The sequence below is a fragment of the Engystomops pustulosus genome, chromosome 11, assembly GCF_040894005.1.
Source record: "Engystomops pustulosus chromosome 11, aEngPut4.maternal, whole genome shotgun sequence".
Taxonomy (NCBI): domain Eukaryota; kingdom Metazoa; phylum Chordata; class Amphibia; order Anura; family Leptodactylidae; genus Engystomops; species Engystomops pustulosus.
Genome location: NC_092421.1, coordinates 24,295,309 through 24,315,443, shown reverse-complemented (window position 1 = coordinate 24,315,443; position 20,135 = coordinate 24,295,309). Strand labels below are relative to the sequence as shown.

Genomic DNA, 20,135 nt, shown 5'->3' with positions numbered 1-20,135 from the left:
GAGTGTAATTTGATGGTTTTTAATTAGCTTTTGTAGATTGATAGTTTTTCCTTTTGTGTGGGCCATTTTTGCAAAACTGACAACTTATGTGCTCCCTGTCATCTTTGCTTTACCTTAACCCCAATTTAAGACCTATATATATAATATAATATAAATATATATATATATATATATGGTCTGATCACTAAAACAATATACTGCTCCCGTATTAGTCTGTCTCTCCCTTGACCCAAATGATAGATATGGGAGCCTTTAAAAGGCTCCTAGCTGTCATGGCAACTGATCAGTGCCTTCCAATAATGTCATGGGGAGGTGGGGGCCCTGATTGGCCCACGAAGACTTTTCACCTTGCACTTTCTGGCTTCACTTTTACATTTTAAGAAATCTGAACATTTAAATGGATGTACATAGGTGAATTACTTAATGTTTTTTGTAATGTGGGGGAAGGGTAGGATATTAAGTGGCCAACACTTTAAATTTTCTTTGGCTTAGAGTTTTCCTTTTCCAAAGGAACTAGCTTGACCTCCTGAGGCCTTTGAGTGTTATAGAAGTCAGAGGGTAAACTCTAACCTAATTTGTCATCCTGCTATTCCTAGGAGAAAGAGAAGAAGCAAATGATTACAGTAAATAAAGATCTGCTCATGGCATTTGTGTATTTTGATCAAAGCCATTGTGGTTACTTACTGGAGAAAGATCTAGAAGAAATAGTCTACACGCTTGGACTGCATCTCTCCAGAGCTCAGGTACCTGTTATACTCCATTGTCTGCTGACATTTATGTCTCTGATGTCTCACTGTACAGCTGAAGGTTCTGCCAGTTGATCAGTGATCATGAGGAATGCAGGTCAGCGTTATGGCTTCAGTGTCGAAGATTACACCTTGTCCAGAAATCCATGGATTGTCTGTGCAATGAAGAAAGTGCTGCTCCTTGTAGTTGTTTTCTCCTTTAGTGAAAATGAGGTCCCTGGTGACAGGTTCCCTTTAAAGACAGGTTGCAGAAGCCCTTGACACCTGCAGTGCAAACATGCCTTTCTGTCTTATCTAAGCATTTGCATTACAGTATAATTGTGTGTTATTATTTACATTGCATCCTGACAGAATCCTCAGTGTAGTCCAAGGGTTTCAAAAAACATGTGACTTGTCTGTGCTGCTCAACTCTTGGCCCCCACCTTTGTGCTCCTGCCTTTTCCAGTGATGTCAGCTCTCCAGGCTGTGACCTCTGTGAAGGAGCAGGAGGGAAGAGCTGTACAGAAGCACAGAGGTGGGGTCTGAGAGCTGAATAGTTGGCATCACAGGCAAGGCACATGTTGTTTTTTGAAATGCAGCCAAACCAAAGCCCAACCCCTGGGACTATACAGAGGATTCAGTCAGGGTGCAAGGTAATTTATGTCTTTCTGCTTTCTCTAAGCATTTGCGTTACAATATACACTCACCGGCCACTTTATTAGGTACACCATGCTAGTAACGGGTTGGACCCCCTTTTGCCTTCAGAACTGCCTCAATTCTTCGTGGCATAGATTCAACAAGGTGCTGGAAGCATTCCTCAGAGATTTTGGTCCATATTGACATGATGGCATCACACAGTTGCCGCAGATTTGTCTGCTGCACATCCATGATGCGAATCTCCCGTTCCACCACATCCCAAAGATGCTCTATTGGATTGAGATCTGGTGACTGTGGAGGCCATTTGAGTCCAGTGACCTCATTGTCATGTTCAAGAAACCAGTCTGAGATGATTCCAGCTTTATGACATGGCGCATTATCCTGCTGAAAGTAGCCATCAGATGTTGGGTACATTGTGGTCATAAAGGGATGGACATGGTCAGCAACAATACTCAGGTAGGCTGTGGCGTTACAACGATGCTCAATTGGTACCAAGGGGCCCAAAGAGTGCCAAGAAAATATTCCCCACACCATGACACCACCACCACCAGCCTGAACCGTTGATACAAGGCAGGATGGATCCATGCTTTCATGTTGTTGATGCCAAATTCTGACCCTACCATCCGAATGCCGCAGCAGAAATCGAGACTCATCAGACCAGGCAACGTTTTTCCAATCTTCTACTGTCCAATTTCAATGGGCTTGTGCAAATTGTAGCCTTAGTTTCCTGTTCTTAGCTGAAAGGAGTGGCACCCGGTGTGGTCTTCTGCTGCTGTAGCCCATCTGCCTCAAAGTTCGACGTACTGTGCGTTCAGAGATGCTCTTCTGCCTACCTTGGTTGTAACGGGTGGTGATTTGAGTCACTGTTGCTTTTCTATCAGCTCGAACCAGTCTGCCCATTCTCCTCTGACCTCTGGCATCAACAAGGCATTTCCGCCCACAGAACTGCCGCTCACTGGATGTTTTTTCTTTTTCGGACCATTCTCTGTAAACCCTAGAGATGGTTGTGCGTGAAAATCCCAGTAGATCAGTAGTTTCTGAAATACTCAGACCAGCCCTTCTGGCACCAACCATGCCACGTTCAAAGGCCTCAAATCACCTTTCTTCCCCATACTGATGCTCGGTTTGAACTGCAGGAGATTGTCTTGACCATGTCTACATGCCTAAATGCACTGAGTTGCCGCCATGTGATTGGCTGATTAGAAATTAAGTGTTAACGAGCAGTTGGACAGGTGTACCTAATAAAGTGGCCGGCGAGTGTATATTGTGTGTAATTGCAATTTAGCTGTAATGGGCTTGTGCAAAATGTCTGTAGTGAAAATGAGGTTCCCTTTAAGAGTTTATGATGGACAAAGAGAGCTTGTATTCCAGGTCTAAGTTTGTCATACAGGCTTTGGGATAGCATTGTGTGGAAGGCGTATTTCATGTTGTTACCACTTCAGAACATAGGGGATCATTAATGTCTCCCATCAATATAAGCCTTATTTATTTTCTACAGGTGAAAAAACTCTTAGTTAAGGTGTTGCTGAAGGAATCGTGCTACTACCGCAAGTTAACGGACACGAGCACCGATGATGGAAGCCATGAGGAGCTGGACGCCTTACAGGAAGATATTCTAGGTACTTGTCACCACATTTGTTTAATTAGTCACATGTTTTCCTTTCTTTGTATGTTGTAGTTCTCTCCAGTTAACTGCAATATTTTATTATTTTCTTAACAGGAAATCGTCTGCTTTTGCCATCAAAGGCTCCAAGATGTGGAACGTCTGCGGTGGAAGAGAAAAGTGGCCTTATTGTCTACAAAGGTGCAATGGTGGATATTGGAAGTCTTCTACAGAAACTGGAGAAGAGTGAGAAGGCTCGCGCCGAACTAGAACAGAGGCTACAGACACTTCAGTCCAAAACAGGTACTGGCATTGGGACAGGTGCTGTGCAGGTGCCAAAAAATAAAATCCTTGTGAGATTACTTCGCGACCTGGGCTTTTTTTTGTTTTTTCGTTTATTTTTACTCCCCAATTTCAAAAATCTATAACTTTTTTTTTTTTTAATTTTTACAAGTAAAGAGCTGTGTGAGGGCTTATTTTCTGCGTAACAATTTGCACTTCATAGTGACGGGGAAGCGGGAAAAAAAATCCGAATGCAATGAAAAAAATGTATTTACGCTGTTTTCTTGTGGGCCTGGATTTTACAGCTTTTATTTGCCACAAATGACAGGTCTACTTTATTCTTTGGGTCGGTACGATCATGGGGACACCAAATTTGTACAGGTTTTAGGTTTTCCTACTTTTACAAAAATTAAAACCACCTGTACAAAAAGACATTTTTTTTGTTTTGCCATCTTCTGGCTCCAATAACTTTTTCATACATCGTTGTACGGAGCTGTGGGAGGGGTCATTTTTTTTGAGACTTTTAATGACGTTTTCATTGCTATCATTTTTAGGACTGTGCGACCTTTTGATCACTTTTTATGAATTTTTTTATATTTTTAAAATGCCATTTTCAACTTTGGGCGCTATTTTCCATTATGGGATTAAACACAGTGAAAAACCATTATATTTTGATCAGACATTTTTGGACGTGGGAAAAAACTAATGTGTTTATGATTTTTACTGTTTATTAATATTTATATCTGTTCTAGGGAAATGGGGGCGATTTAGCATTTTTAGGTTTTTTTTAATTATAAATTTTAACTTTTTTTTTTTTTTTTTTACTTTTACTATTTTTCAGACTCCTTAGGGTACTTTAACCCTAGGTTGTCTGATCGATCCTATCATATACTGCCATGCTACAGTATGGCAGTATATGGGGATTTTCCTCCTCATTCATTTCAGTGTGCAGCAAAGACTTACCGGCTATGGAGAGAGATCAGCCCACGAGGGCTAAAGGGTTAAAGTTCACAATAGAGGTGATGCCTTAGGCCAAGTTATTTTTTTTACTGTGCTCTGTTGTTTCAATGACTAGCACAAATCCCCATGTATTTCTTTGAGCAATGCAATGATTTATATTGTATTTATGATTATGCTGAGATGAGGCGCAGTCACGGCCATACCTCATGACCGAGAAGGTCATTTGCATATACCATATTTTACTGGCTTATAGACCAATTTTGTGGGAGAGGAGGTACGTGGCCAAGATTGAGCCTGTATGCCGCCAGGGCAACTACCTGCTGTGCTCTCTGCTGCTCGGGAACATACTGGTCTACACCATCCTGGCCACCCTGCTGGACGAGCTCATTGGGCACCATAGTACTGGCCCTGTGCTCCCGCCACCGCCTGGCAGTGGGCGCCAACACGCTCACGGTCCTTACCTCCCCTGTGGCTTACCTGGTGAACCGGCTGCTGGACTGCTCCCTGTGATCAATGCCGTCTACAACCGGGAGTAGCTCCTGGAGATGAGTATGTAGGTGGACAGATAGCACTGAAGAGAGAAACACATGGGGGGCACTGCACTTAGGCGACCTTTAATCACTAGTGGCAATACTGCACATTGCACAGGGTATTATCGGGGTACCGACTAGTAAAATGCTGGGGCGGTGCTCTAGCTCAAAAAGATCCATAGGAGTTGAGATAAATGTTCAAATGAAAAAGAAAGCAAAGCTGGCACTCAGAGTTAAAAAGTCCAAAACTTTATTCCAACATGGTTAAAACAACATCGTTGCCCAGAGAAGGCGGCGGTCCGTTTCACGCTTCAGAAGCGCTTAATCCTGCCTGACCTACCTAGCTGAAGGAGCTGTTGGGTATTATGGTTACCCACATTATGTTATTATTTAAAAAAAAAAAAAAAAAGGTTTTTTTTGGTATCCTAAAAATTTAAGGCCATACAGTCCTTTTAAAATGGTGGCAATGAAAACGTCCTCTCATCTCCGGAAAAATGACATGTCACACCGTTCTCCATGAGATAGTTATTAGTTATTTTTCATGTACAGAAGGTTACCATATCGAAATAAAATCAGATGTCTTTATTTATTTTTACCATATGTGCATTGGAAGAGGGGTAGTCTTATACGGCGAGTATATCCCAAACTGTATTTTAACTGGAAAAGTTGGGGATCATCTTAAGTGCCAGAAAATATGGTGGATAAAAACGGAATTTATTGTAAAATGAAAGATGTATGAGAAAGTGATGGAAGAATCTGTCAGGCAGGATAATCCCTTCCTAGAAGATCTGTCTCCTCTCTTATAATAGAAGCGATGCTGCAGGATTACTGCTTTATGGGGAATACATGTAGGTACTGGTAGGAAGGAATGACATTACAATGAGAAATGAGGCCGGCCTGCCTCTGTATTATGAGAAGTGTCTCCGGTTTGATGTTTTACGAGCCCAAGTAACGCTTTGTGCACTCGCCATAGGTTTGTATTTTCATTGGTTGGTATTTGATGCCTTTTGATAAAAAATCTGCTTTTCACTTGTCACAGAGGAAGATGAAAAGTCAATTTCCCACTTAGAAGCTTCTAATAAAAGTTTGTCTGGAGAGTTGAAAGATACAAAAGCCGATGTCAGCTGCTTACGGGAGAGTCTGAAGTCTCTGCAAGATACAAACTGCCAGTACGAGGACCAACTAAACAAGACCGTGCGAGAACTGTCTGCCGCCATGGAGGGGATCCAGAGTGTTCTCAGCAAGGTGGGGAACAGTAAAATCTTGGCGTCTCTCAAAGGAAATCTACCATCGACTCAAGCATGATAAACCACATACTCATAAGAAGATTACCATAGTCACAGTGCCTGGATCCATACTTGTTATTCATAGCCTCCTTCCTTTTAAAATTATGCTTACTAGCCAGAAGGGCTCCTGGGGGTGTTACCCGAGTCCCTCTGTGCTGTTACACTGTCTCCCCTACACCCTCAGCAGTTCCCCACTCCATCTGCTTTCCAGAATTTCAGTACCCAGCATAATAGCCTTTAAAGGGAACCTGTCACCAGGGGCCTCATTTTCACTAAAGACAGGTTGCAGAAGCTTATTACACCTGCAGAGCACATCTGCCTTCTCTAGGCATTGGCATTACAATATAATTGTGTGTTATAACTTACTTTGCATCCTGACAAAATCCCGGGGTAGTCACAGGGGCTGGACTTTGGTTTGGATGCAATTCAAAAAACATGTGCCTTGTCTGTGTTACTCACTCCTCAGAGCTTAGCCCCCACCTTTGTGCTCCTGTACAGCTGCTGCTCCTTCTCAGAGGTCACAGCCTGGTGAGATGACATCAGCGGGATAGGGAGGAGCTGTACAGGAGCACAAACATGGAGGCAGCCTGCGGCTCAGACAAGTCACATGTTGTTTTTTTGAAATGAATTCAAACCAAAGCCCAACCCCTGTGACTACCCCAGGATTTTGTCAGGATGCAAGAGTAAGTTATAACACACAATTATATTGTAATGCCAATGCTTAGAAAAGGCAGATTTGCACTGCAGGTGTCATGGGCTTTTAGAATCTGTCTTTATTGAAAATGATGTCCCTGGTGACAGGTTCCCTTTTAAAGCTGCATCAATGATGAGCTCTGGTAACAACCCCAGGAACCCTTGAGGCTCATTGGCGCAGTTGTAGAGTGAAGGAGGCCGTAGACAAACCTTTAGAATATTACCAAAGTCACGTTTCCTGGATCTAAGTGCCCCTGGTTTATCATGCTTGATTTTGATGGTAGACTCGCATCAATGATTTTTCACTTAGAGGACCTCTTACCCAAAATTTTGGCACTAGGAGCTGCTTACTAAAGTTATCAGCTACTAGTGCTTGAACAAACGGTGCAGTGTTAGTGATAGCTTGCAAAGCGGTGCGATGTATTCATGAGGGGGGCGGTCCGAGGCGCTGCCTCTTCCACGGACCGCCCTGCTCGCTCCATAGGCTGGCAGTCACCGCCCCTAGCCATGCCCCAACCCCGCCCCCTCATGAATATGCCGGACAGCTTTGCGATCTGTCCGACAATTACACTGTACCCCGCCGCAGTGTTAGATAGTGTTACCGGAAGCCTCTGATAACGCTATCATTCTAATACTGCTGCGTTTGTTTAATGGGTGACAGGTCCTCTTTAAAGGGGTTGGCTTTGCCGATTACTGAAAGCAGCTGATCGATATCAGAGCTATTCCTAGTTTGTCATATTGGGTTCTTAAAACCTCCTTCCAAATTCCTTCTGCAAATATAAATCTGTCCTAATGCCAGTGTTTTTATATGTTCTCTACACTTCTATTTATATATAGTTGACAGTCCTTTTTAAATGAGTAAAACAATACAGCCAGTTAATACCCTACTTGACAGCTACATCATTTCTCAGAACAAGGTATTTTTTTTTTGTGATTTTAATGATCGTAATGGGGTCCTGCCCTGCCATGCCTCCATAGTCCTGAGATTTGACAGGTCTCGCTTCTAACATGCTGCTGTGTGGAACATTGAGAGAGAGTTCTGTTACATCATTGGCCACTTCATGTCATCTTCAGTCCTGTTACATTTGAGACATCTACCCTGTGTTTGTATCTTATCACATGCACTGTGATCATGCCGTTATGTACTACGTGTGATCAGATGCATACATCAGGTGGATGTGAAAAATTTAACTGGGTAAAGGACCTTAGATGACATCACCCTTGCAACATGGCATGGGACATATGGAGAGGTAGATGGGAGGGGCCATCCGAGCATGACACACCCCCTCCGATGCCAGAGAAGATAAATTTGTGGGGATATGAGGGAAATAAGTTTTAGCTAAAACAAGGTTGTCTGTCAGTGAATAAGGCCACTAGCGGTATTTGTGTAAATGTGGTGGCAGGTTCCATTTAAACAGCAGAGGGTAAAATCTGTAGTCTATGCACTACTGAAAAGTTTTCAGTGTTCACACAGTGGGACCTGCAGGTCTAGGATGGGACAACCTTCTTTTATGTAACCTCAGTCCTAGTTATGCACCGTTTCCACTCTGAATCTTTTGTTGTAGTTTTTTGCATTGCATATACAATGTGAGATGTACATTAATTGCTTGAATGCCACAGAGATCTATGACCTAACACTCTCCGTTATTAAGGGAGGTCTCCAAACAGAGGTCTGGTCACCAGACAACAATGGTGATTTAGGGTTAATGAATATGCTGGTTTTATGGACCACATTCAGATCATTATCAAGGGCTGTTGGTATAGAATATTACTAGGAAAGCATTCTATTGACATATATACATATAAGTAATGTGAAGAGAGGTTCAGCCTGAGAAGTCTGTAGATCTTATGCCGAAAGTGCCACCATGGTTAATGAATTAGACCATGTGCTGGCTGGCTGGATTTCACAGTGAACAGTATTGAGTCTAAGCATCATAATGATATGATGCAAGGAATCCCCCTCTTCCCCACTGTTATTACAGTCCAGCACTGTTGTTCCAAGAAGGAACCCTGTGTATCACATATTATGAGATTCATGGACCATCCAAAGTCGTGAGACTGGTCTTACTTTGCCTCTCGTTTTAGAGATGAAATGTGTTCATTGTAAGCTTTACATTCTGTAAGCAGTTCCTAATGAATATACATGTGACACTAGGGACCCGACTGATCAGGTGATTCCAGGTACCTCTGGTGCCACATTACACCCAGGGAACAGCAGCTCCATTCTCTGTGTAGTAGGCCGGTCCATGTTACTGCGGTTGTAACACAGTTTGGCCAATATACAGAGAACGGAGCTGTAATTTTGGCTGTGTGTTGGTTTTGGTGCGGGCCACCAAAATGATGATGATCAAGTAAATGTTTCTCATCTCTACAGAATCCAGCGACGTCGGAAGACCAGAAGTCTAAGGAGAATGGCGCCAGCTTTTGACGCACCTTACCCTCCTACCGTGGAGAGCGTGTAATAATGTAATACAAATTATGGTTTTGGGGTGAAGAGAGGCGGGATGTGGTTTTATGTGATATTTAATGGAGGGAAGTTGTATATACTTTATGGACGTGTGCCGAGCCGCCTCTACATTGCCACCTGCAAAAATATACATATTTTGGAATTTATTAGGATACAGTAAATTGTAGCAGAATAACCTCAAAATAGAAAACTGATCTATATATATATATTTTCCTTTTGTTATCCCTTCCACTTTTTATGTACATATTAAAAAAAAAATATATAAGATTGTGAAAGATTGCAATTTTATTTTTATCCGATCTTCTAACAGACGTCTATTAGAAGGTGGAATCTCCTACCTGAGCTTAGACTTACCGAGCAATAACCAGCCGTGTAATGCATTGCTGGGACACATTCATTCTTCACATGGCAAGTGCTAGGCCAGAGAAGGATGGACGCATCTGGTTTACATTAAAAAAAAAAAAAAAAAAAATTCTCCCCCCATTTGTGCAGGTTTCTTTGTTACTTGGATAGGACTTAGTGTGGAGTCTGCACATCCATTTACTTGTATAAAAATATTCTCAAAGTCTCGTAATATTGTACTTCTAGGTGGCATTAACACTATGCACTTGAATTGTGTTTTAAAATGATATTTGAGCACATTGGGAGCGGTTCCGTTGAACGTTCTGATGCATTTAAAACTGAACACTTGGATTTGGTAAATAGCAACAAGTTTTACTACTACCGAACACAAGCATTTAGTTCTAATCGTGAAGACTAACCCCCAGATTAAGTTTCAAACACAGTGGGGCACATTTACTTACCCGGTCCTGTCGCGATCCAGCGGCACGTTCTCTGTCGAGGATTCGGGTCTTCCGGCGATTCACTAAGGTAGTGTGCCCAATGTCCACCAGGTGTCGCTGCTGCGCTGAAGTTTGCCAGAGTTCACTATCCTATTGCTGGTGCAGGTAAGCGACTTTTTTTTTTTTTTTTTCAATTCCACAGTTTTTCTGAATCCGTTGGGTTTTCTGACGGCCACGCCCCCGATTTCCGTCGCATGCATGCCGGCACCGATGCGCCACAATCAGATTGCATGCGCCAAAAACCCAGTGCAATTCGGCTCAAACTGGTAATTTTCGGGAAACCCGACGAAAAATAGCGTTTCAGGCCCTTAGTAAATGACCCCCATTGTGTGAACATGGCCTTAGGATAACCACTGCTGCAGTTTTAGCCTTTGGTGAGAGCAGAACTCAAAAATAAAAAGGTAATACATTGTGACAAAGTATCAAAATGTATCTCATACTAGATGGGCATTTCCTTGCACCATTATAGTTATCTATGATTTTGAAATTACAGCACATGGGTTCAGAATCCCCCCGATCTCAAACTAAACATTCATGTGAATAGATTGTAAAAGTGAAATGTCGGGGGCTACCAAGTCACCCGACTGGGATGTTGGCACTGCCAGACCAAGTCAATTCATAAGGCACGGACACGATACTTGGGGCCGGGTAGATAAGACTGTTTGGGTGGTGCACTGCTGTATACGCCAGGTAGATAATCCATACAAATAAAGACAAAAGATAGCGGCACTCACCCAGAAATCTTCTTTATTCTGCTTTTTGCATGTGACAGGGAGGTGCAGCACAAGAAAAACCTCTGCGACTTGTGCTGCACCTCCCTGTCACATGCAAAAAGCAGAATAAAGATGATTTCTGGGTGAGTGCCGCTATCTTTTGTCTTTATTTGTATGGATTATTCATGTGAATAGGTCCGAACAAAAATAATTTTCTAAGAACATACATTTTCTGGATACTTTTAGCTGAATGTTTGGGAGGAAAAGTAACACATAGGAGGAGATTTATTACCATGTTGGTGATGGATCTCCCCTATAGATTCTATACACAGGCCAACACATCATTCCTCCTACATCCTGAAGGCCTTATGCACACAAGGCATATATACAGAACAGGAACAAAAAAACCATATGGTGTGCATGAGGCATTAGGCTGCTATCACACTGCCATGTGCTTGTCCTGGTACACACACAGCAGTGCGCTAAAGAGGAGGAGGGATGACCGATGGTCACTCCTCCTCTCTCCAATGGAAACCGCTCTGCACAACCCTTCTTACAGCCAAAGAAAGCGCAAGCTCTATCCTATCTGCAGCAAATATACGGTGACACAATACAATCACTGACCATTACACGCCATGACATTATTCCCTGTGTCACTTTAATATTTGTCACTGCTGCACCAGTAACTATAAAACCAGTATAACAAAAATTATATTTTACAGATTATTTACAAACAATTTACAGAAAGTTCAAATCTAAAACTGAAGAAACCAGTCACAATTTACATCACCTTTTGAAATATATAAATAGAATTTTTTTTTTTCCTTTGGAGTCATGCATATGAAAATATATGGCTAATATCTCAGTTATAATTTTCTGCAAGAAAGCTAAAACTAGTTTGTTTTTCTAGAAGAAAACTTTTCCGAAGTGGCACATAGTATGTTGGATCGTTGCTTCATAAAAGGCACTTGGGAAATGAACTCAATTTCACCCAAAAGTGATTGTCAAGACTTATTCAGACAGTAAGAGGATCTTGTGAAGGAATCTTCCAACAGTATATGATGTCTCACTTAAAGGCACAGATAATACAATCCCTTCAACGCAAAGTTAGTGGATCCCGGTTTTAAAGTTGTACAGATCCCCATTAGAAGTTACAGGAGGTCTTTAGGAAACAGCCTTGGCACCAGGTCTCCATGTATAATGGAAGTACTGATATCCAGTATACATCACATTATTATTTCTGTGCTTAAAGGGATCCTGTCACCACATTTCACCCCAATTAAACTACTGTCCCTCCTCAGGTAGGGTATTCAATGTTCTTTCTAGAATTGAGATGAGCCAGGCCGAGAGACAAGTCACTTGGGATGCAATTATCTTTGGTTCTATAGAACCATGAAACATGCATCTGGTGTCTGTGGGCAAGTTCCAATAGCCTATGCCATTTTTTTTCAAAAATGCATTTGTCAGCATTCTAAATCATTTCAATACATTATAAAACTTAATTTCACATTACCTGGCATTACCCAGCAGCGTATGGTCTGGGGGGAGGAATTGCATCAGGCATGTGGATCTGTGATCTACAGATTTAGGCTGCTAAAGACATAGTTGCAGATGCAATTCTCTGGTTCTGTAAATCACGGAACCCAAACCTGATGTTACTGTTAATACATCACAATATGTTTCTATAAACGAACATAGGAGCCTCTAAAAGTGATTCATCTCTAACAAAATAGGACTCTTCTCTGCACATTTTCACATGCATTTAAGATTATCAAAACACAGAAGTTGGTTATAAAGTTTCATGGGATAAAATGTGGTGGCAGATTCCCTTTAAGATCATCAGTGCCGCTCTGTTCTTGCTTTAGATAAGGCATAGCGATGTTAGGGACACACACAGCAGAATGCCTGCAGCTCAACCACAAGCTAGTCATTGCCAATGTCATGGTTGAAACCTGCAACAGAAACCAGGCTTGTATGTCCCTGACCTTAGGTAGTCTTAATAGGCTCCATGAATGGCCCTCAGGCACTTACATGTAAAATTATAATAAGGCATTGAACACATCTGTACCATTGTTAGGGAGGTGAAGAGAGCAAAGTTCTATACATTCATGGCGGGGGTCAGCTGCATTAGGGAGCTAGAGGAAAGCAGTCCTTCATTGTTCCCAACATTGACTTCTAGATGTTGCAGAAACGTCCTCTTCTTAAGTCTCTCAAAAATCACTGAATTGTTGGAAGCCAAACTTATCCTTGTCCTGAGAGAAAAAAAAAGATACAGAACTTCGTCAAAAACTGGAAATTTAACCTAAAAACGTAATCAAATACCACCAGGTTGCAATAGGACACATGCTACGCAACCCCTGCACCGGATGTCCAACAACTATTCCAAATGCAGCCATCATCTATTCTCAGCCCGCACCCATCAGATTTACAGAACCACAAACTTTGGGTTTTCAACAACACATAAACGCTCAAACAATTCAATAAAACAAATGCACAATATCAGATTCTACCCCATAAAGTCACAGAACAGTAAAAATGTTATGGATGAAAAACAGGTTCCGCTCTTACCGTGGGGATTCAATTCCGCTGTCCCCGGTGGTGCTATGGTTTTCATTTTGGATAACTTCTAGTGGATTAGTTTTTGTGTTGAATAACTTCAAAGTGTGCTCATAACATGTCCTGCCTTCTCCCGATTGTTGTCCCAAGTTCTTGACCTGTTTCTCATCACTTCCTTTAATGGATGTCTGGACCGTCTCTGCCATAGAGTTGCAGTCACTGGAATTGCAGTAATCAAATATACTTCCTTCACAAAGCTCTGGGTGAATAGATTCAGCGGTGTCCACATCTACCTGATGGTGGAGAACATACTGAGGCACAGGCTGACAAGAACTTCCCTTCACATGTAGTGCAGGCCTGGTATAACTCTGAGAGCTGTCAGAAGAGAAGACAGATGAAGTATAATCTTCTTGGTGATGTATTGAAGGCCTGTTGGGGTCCCAGTGACTTGGAGAAGTCTCTAGTGCAGTATGGCGTTCTTCATGTAGGTCGTACAGGTTCCTGCTCTGCCTGCACATTTCAGGGTTCTCGCATGTACCAATGTGTTCATCAGTGTCTCCCTCAAAGTAGAAGGAACTTGAGGCGTCGTCATTGTCCTCCTTGTGATCTTCTTCAACAAGTTCTTCATTGTGTGAACTGGAGAAGGCAGTGTACTTTGGTAAATCATTGCTGTTCATCTCACTTGCCAAATAACCACCATGCGATTCAGACTCATTCTTCTCCAACGCAACAACGTTGGATCTACCAAAACTTTTTGAAGAGCGTGTACTTCCACCGAGACTTGCTTGTGCGTGTTGTAACGATTCACTAATGGAGGTCATCTTATTACAGTAGGACACCACAGAATACGGATTCCCTACTTCATGTTCCCAAGTCCTTTCAGCTTTTACCAACACCTTAGTTGGATGATCACCAAAAAGAGGACTTCCTTCTTCACCTAGTCCAGAACTGTGTTCTTTAACGTGCTTAAACTTGTCATCTATCCTCAGGGTACTGCATTGAGGGTAACTAGGAGGGTATTCTCGTAAATCATCTTTTTCATGTATCGGCACTATCTGATCCTGGAACAAATTTTCACAATATTCGTCTTCTGGTCTTTCACCTTTTAGATGTCTGGTTCCGGCTTTCACGTTTAGTGAGCAGTCTAGTGACTTTGGTCGTGGAATATTTTTCCTGTCCTTTCCAGGTCGGCATTTCTTAACCTCTTTAGTAGGTTTGCACCCATTGGTATTCGTGTTCTCCCTGTAGGAGGTACCTTCAAAGGGGTTACAGATTTGCTTTTTGTACATAGGGTTGGGCTGGTTACCATCGAGGTTCCCAGTAGGGAATACTTCTGGAACTCTTATATCCTCCACCACAGTCGACTGCTGCTGAGATTTCTTTGCCACATCTAATTCTACTTGCGTAGTCAACCTTGGAGCACACATGTCTTTTTTATGCTTTTCTTTGTTGGCCTGTACTTTTTTATGGTACTTGGACAGTCTATTTTTCTTCTTGTTACTTCCCCTCAGATTCGGAACGTTTTTGTTTTTCAGTATCTCAGTTGAGGTTCCTTTACTGAAATACTTCTTCTGCTCCTCGGCTTTCTGCATCATCATGGTATGTTTCATCAGGTTGTCCACAGTTAGGACAGGGTTGATACGTTTAATTATCTCATGTTCTATGTCACGAGGGATATTATCTAGATTGTCTTCATCCCGCACAGGCCACTCTTCAGGTGGAAATTGTGCTGCAAAACTCACCAACTCTTTTTTAGATTTTTCTTTCTTGGCAACATTTTTCCAAAAGAGACTGATTCCAAATTTCTTATTGCACTTTTCTTTTTGCGATTGCGGAGGTTTGGTTTTATTACACGTGTGATGGTCCCGGGAGGTGGATGTTGCCTGGTTTTGAACAGAAGGTTTTGAATCTTTGACTGTCTTGTGTTCCTTCACATTACCTTCATTTATTGACTGCTGTCCCAGTATATTATGAGAGGAGTTCTCGGAGAAGCAGCTGCAGGACCTGCAGTGCGATACTGAAGGGACATTAGCTTTGGTTAGATCGGCACAGCTCTCCATGCTGACCAGATAAGTGATGGCTGGAGGAGAGACGGAAATATCCTCAGTCGCCCCACATTTACTTTGTGGCTTTCTAGTGATGAAGTAGGTTTGAGGAGTCACTATGAAGTAGCCTTCTCCAGTGTGGTAGATTTTTCTTTCTTTGATGAGCGTTCCTAGAGTAGAATAGAGAATCTCCTGGGATGGTGTGGCTATACCTATGGAAGCAAATAAATGATGCAGATTATTAGCATGACTTTGTTTCTAAAGTTGGAGTACTTTTATAAACACAATTTAGAAGCTGACACCCAGGTACAACTTAAAACCTGTCAGGTAGGGTAAGATATAAACTTTCTTGAATTATCTTTTTAATGTTAAAATTCACCCATGCATATCCATTTGGATAAAGCAGCATCATAAAGGATACTAGGACACCAGAAACACATCAGCCAAGATGAGGATGTTATCCTGTACATGATGACTGGGGCATAAAAAATTTTGCCTGGAGCTACAATTATAAAATATACAGTTCCGACTTACATACAAATTCAACTTAAGAACAAACCCATGGAACCCATCTTGTACGTAACCCGGGGACTGCCTGTATATAGCTAGCCAGTCCCCTTGGTACCTAGTAGATATACTAGGGGCAGGCTAATAGACAGCAGCCCCTTGCGCCCAGTATGACCAGCCTATATATATTTTTTTAAAAAACCTCTGTAATCAACCTCCTCCGTCTTCTAAAGCTCCATCTCTGGGCCCCCGACCGCTGCATCACATATAACCATGACGTCAGCCGCTAAGTGACACCATAGTGAGTGCTGATGGCAGCAAGCAGGGACCTGAAGACTGAGCCGGAGCTTAAGAAGACACAAGAGGACCTGCAGGGGGCGTCTGAAAGGCGAGTATAGAGTTTTGTTGTTTTATTTGTAGACTCGAGTATAATCCAAGTTAGGCTTTTTCAGCACATTTTTTGTGCTTAAAAACTCTGCCCATACTCAAGTATATACGGTAACTATATATGGGTGAGCTGGAAACTTCTTTTTACCTCGAATTAAGAACATTGTTGGGAATGTGATCTGCTGATATAAGATCAAGTTCCAAACTGTGTCTGTAACCACATATCTGGTGTGATAGCACGCAGAACCAATCAGAATACTTTCATCTTTAACATAACACCAGAAGTATAGTTCTAGGTGCTATAGAACCCAAGATTGTGGCAAAAAGTGACTATTCAGCTCATCGCACTTGACACAAAAAAAAATCTGAGATTTAACAGAAAAGATGGAAGGATTACAATTATATTGTTAGTTTACTGGTGTCAAAGTTGTAGATGACCTCAGAATTGCTATCCCTCAGCAGCCCTGCTTGTTCGGTGTCTTTGCAGCACCTGCTGTGATGATTGCACATTACTTATGTAATGAATAGTTTTCAATGAATACCAGTCCATCAACAAGCAGTCAGCTGCTTTCAATATACCCCAGCAAATGGTAGGTCAGTGCAAAAGCAACAGCTACAAGGATAACAACTTATCGGCCGTATTATGGTCTTAAATAAGAAGCGAAATGTAGTCATATCAGATGACTACGTATCCGCATATCAAGAAGACCCTACGTTTGTTGCTGCCTCAAGTACAATGCCACGGATATGGATTACACCTATTCTAAATCCAGACGGCAAATGGTCAGCACCTGGATGATGTTTTATCAGCTGCTCCATTAAGGATTCCTGTGTCACTAGGATCTGTGCCGCGTTCATATCAGATATGGCGCAGCACACGACCTCTGCCAGGGGGATGAACTGAGACTGAGATACGGGATTCATCTGCACTGGAGACACGTCACCTGTAAAAGACAGAAAAAATACAGAATAAGAGAAAAAGAAATAAATAAAAATATAAAACACATTACACGTTGTGAACTAGGATACAGATGCCATTACGATGCTTGGGGTTATAGTATTTCTTACCATTTTTATGAACATGCATGAACTGATGCTCCACAGCACCACCTAGAGGTGTCATCTGCCTGAAACTACATTGACCATCGCTCAATCTTATTCTTCATGAAATAACACTAAAATATCAGCCTCCCCCTAGCATCATCTCCAGCTCTGACTACACACAAATGGGGGAGATTTATCATAAGTCTCTTAGAGCAGTTCTCCTCTCTTTGCCGATAGCAACCAATCAGAGCTCAGCTTACACTTTCCCACAGCTGTTTATAAAATTAAAGCTCATCTCTGCTTGGTTTCCATGGGCAACAAGAACAGTTTTACCTCAGAAACTTCATGATAAATCTCTGCTAATAATCCTGTTATACCGCAGACGGCATTACCCTACAAGAAAGGAAATCGCTCAAGCCGAACGATCTCACAATACGGTTACATCAGCGGCCTGCGTATAGACTGACACCGTCCAGTTATTCAGAGATCTGTCACCTCTCCGATACCTTTCTCCGTCACCTCTCTGTTATTCCTTTAAGACATTTAGCCAATAATTAGCCAAGTGGGTGTTACCTGTTGGGGTTGTAAAGTACTGACGGCACCGATTGGACAAGACCAGATTGCAGAGACCACACACATAAGGTTAACACCCTCTGGGCCAAGCGCCTCCCTATTGTGTTTTAATTTAGTTTAAAAATAAAACGCAAGGTGTGAACGCGGCCTAACGGTGTTGCTAACTCAAGTTCTCAATGTTGGTTTTGTCTTATATTTTTGGACAAAATAAAGTTAAAAGGAAATCCATCATCATGATAAACCAGGGACAGTTACTCATAGACCCAGGCACCGTGACCGTGGTATCTTCTTATACTTGTTATCCATGTTCACTAATGAGCTACCCTCGCCCCTCTGTGTTCTGGCTTTACAGACTGTTACACTGTCTCTCCCTTCCCCAGTAACGAGAATACAGCATGAAGTGCTCACTGCACATGTGCTGAGGAAGCAGGGGAGGAGAGTGAGACAGAGTAACAGCCAGTAAATCCCAGATCACAGAAGTGATAGGTTCATTAGCATAATTTTACAGTTGATTTTAGAAGGCAGGAGGCCATGGATAACAAATATGAGAAGATTACCACAGTCATGGGGCCTGCATCTATGAGTAAGTACCCCGGGTTTATGATTATGGATTTTTGGGGGGTAGATTTCCTTAAACTCATTTGCCCCCTTCCCCCCCCCCCCCCAAAAAAAAACAAAACATAAGCAAAGATGATCCATAACCGCTTTACACGGCAATATAAATAATGTTCCTCCTGTCATACTGTATGTATGTGTGTATGTGTGTACGTGTGTATATGTATGTGTGTACGTGTGTATATGTATGTGTGTATGTATGTATCCATATGTGTGTATGTATGTATGTATGTGTGTATGTGTATGTGTATGTGTATGTGTATGTGTGTGTGTGTGTGTGTGTGTGTGTGTGTGTGTACGTACGTGAAGCCAGGGGTGGCCTCCTAATGCACTCATCGTGACAGGAGCCAATCTTACGGGAGACTGTTATATGACGCTTGACCTTTGTCTCCCAGCCTGCCATTGTCAGCTCCAACAAAGCCTGTTTATAGAGAGCTTTCCAGGGGCCTTTTATCCCGAGCGGTTGCTACGCTACCACTTTCAGGTGTATAAATCAGGGAAGTGTCTTTGTATGGAGTAAAGTAAGACAAACTTCAGATCCCTTCTCTCCTGTGTGAACTTATGTCAGCTCTGAAACGCGATAGCCGCCACCGCGAGCCAGGAATGTCCACTTAACGTAGGCTAAAGGGTAACCGCTCAGTCATAACAAACCCATTCAGCTGTAACCAACTTATACATTTACAATACATCAATCCCTATCACATGGCTCATGTTAGTATCTGGTACAGACAAGGAACATTGCCAGGAACTAGGAGCAAACCCGCCATATGCTCTTCATTACCCAAACCAAAAACTTGTCCTAAGGCGCCTCAGTCGAGTTAATGGCAGGAAATCCAAAAAAAGAAAAAAAAAAAAACATTTGGTATAAATACCAGTATAGATGAATTCGATTTCCTGAATGACAAGAAGGGTCCATGGAAGGAAATTAGATTGTGAGCTCCAGTTGCTAAAATGAAACCATATACAGGCTGTCCCCTACTTAAGAACACCCGACTTACAGATGACCCCTAGTTACAGACTGACCCCTCTGCCCACTGTGACCTCTGGTGACCTCTCTGGATGTTACTATAGTCCTAGACTGCAATGATCAGCTGTAAGGTGTCTGTAATGAAGCTTTATTGATAATCCTTGATCCAATTACAGCAAAAAATTTTGAAACTCCAATTGTCACTGGAGAAAAAAATGTTTTTGTCTGGATCTACAATTATAAAATATACAGTTCCGACTTATACATACAAATTCAACTTAAGAACGGATCTATGGAACCTATCCTGGATGTAACCCGGAGACATATGTTATACACCGAGGATTCTCCAATGTTATCTGCTGGAGCCTTAGTAGTAATGTCACACCTCAGCACCCAAAGAAGCACATAAAGAGTCTTATCACTAGGGCATATATGTTTCTTTAGTGTATTGGGGGTTATCATGCCAATAAATAATATTTCAAGTCCATTATAACGGATGGGGTCAGGGATTGGGTGGTGTAAACAAGGTCAGGGACCAGCAAATGTGATTATTTCCTTAATAATTTAACATTTTACATGATAATCGCCATATTAAAAAAAAAAAAAAAAACACAATACAAGAAGTTCAAAGTCTTCTATATTCCATCCGCCACAATCTACTAAAAGGACTTGTGCACCTTTCC

At 42.0% G+C, this 20,135-nt stretch overlaps 2 protein-coding genes across 4 annotated transcripts in view; one reads left to right on the top strand and one right to left on the bottom strand.

Annotated features, from left to right (window-relative positions):
- The window catches only part of CCAR1 (cell division cycle and apoptosis regulator 1), a 49,852-nt gene extending 40,388 nt beyond the window's left edge, over positions 1 to 9,464 (top strand). For both annotated transcript variants that reach the window (XM_072131080.1, XM_072131079.1), the window contains exons 21-25: positions 597 to 743; positions 2,881 to 3,001; positions 3,103 to 3,288; positions 5,797 to 6,002; positions 9,111 to 9,464. In XM_072131080.1, the coding sequence (XP_071987181.1) occupies positions 597 to 743; positions 2,881 to 3,001; positions 3,103 to 3,288; positions 5,797 to 6,002; positions 9,111 to 9,164 (714 nt within the window). In that variant the 3' untranslated portion in view covers positions 9,165 to 9,464. The remainder of the gene's footprint in view (positions 1 to 596; positions 744 to 2,880; positions 3,002 to 3,102; positions 3,289 to 5,796; positions 6,003 to 9,110) is intronic.
- Positions 9,465 to 10,972: 1,508 nt separating this feature from the next.
- STOX1 (storkhead box 1) overlaps positions 10,973 to 20,135 on the bottom strand; it is a 31,111-nt gene continuing 21,948 nt past the window's right edge. Inside the window, exons 1-4 of one of the 2 annotated variants that reach the window (XM_072129527.1) lie at positions 17,322 to 17,498; positions 17,045 to 17,197; positions 13,327 to 15,571; positions 10,973 to 13,010 (exon numbers count right to left, since the gene is read on the bottom strand). In XM_072129527.1, coding sequence (XP_071985628.1) covers positions 12,857 to 13,010; positions 13,327 to 15,571; positions 17,045 to 17,197; positions 17,322 to 17,376 — 2,607 coding nt within the window. In that variant the 5' untranslated portion in view covers positions 17,377 to 17,498 and the 3' untranslated portion in view covers positions 10,973 to 12,856. Of the gene's footprint in view, positions 13,011 to 13,326; positions 15,572 to 17,044; positions 17,198 to 17,321; positions 17,499 to 20,135 lie in introns of those variants that run through there. The other variant, XM_072129526.1, reaches the window with a different exon arrangement.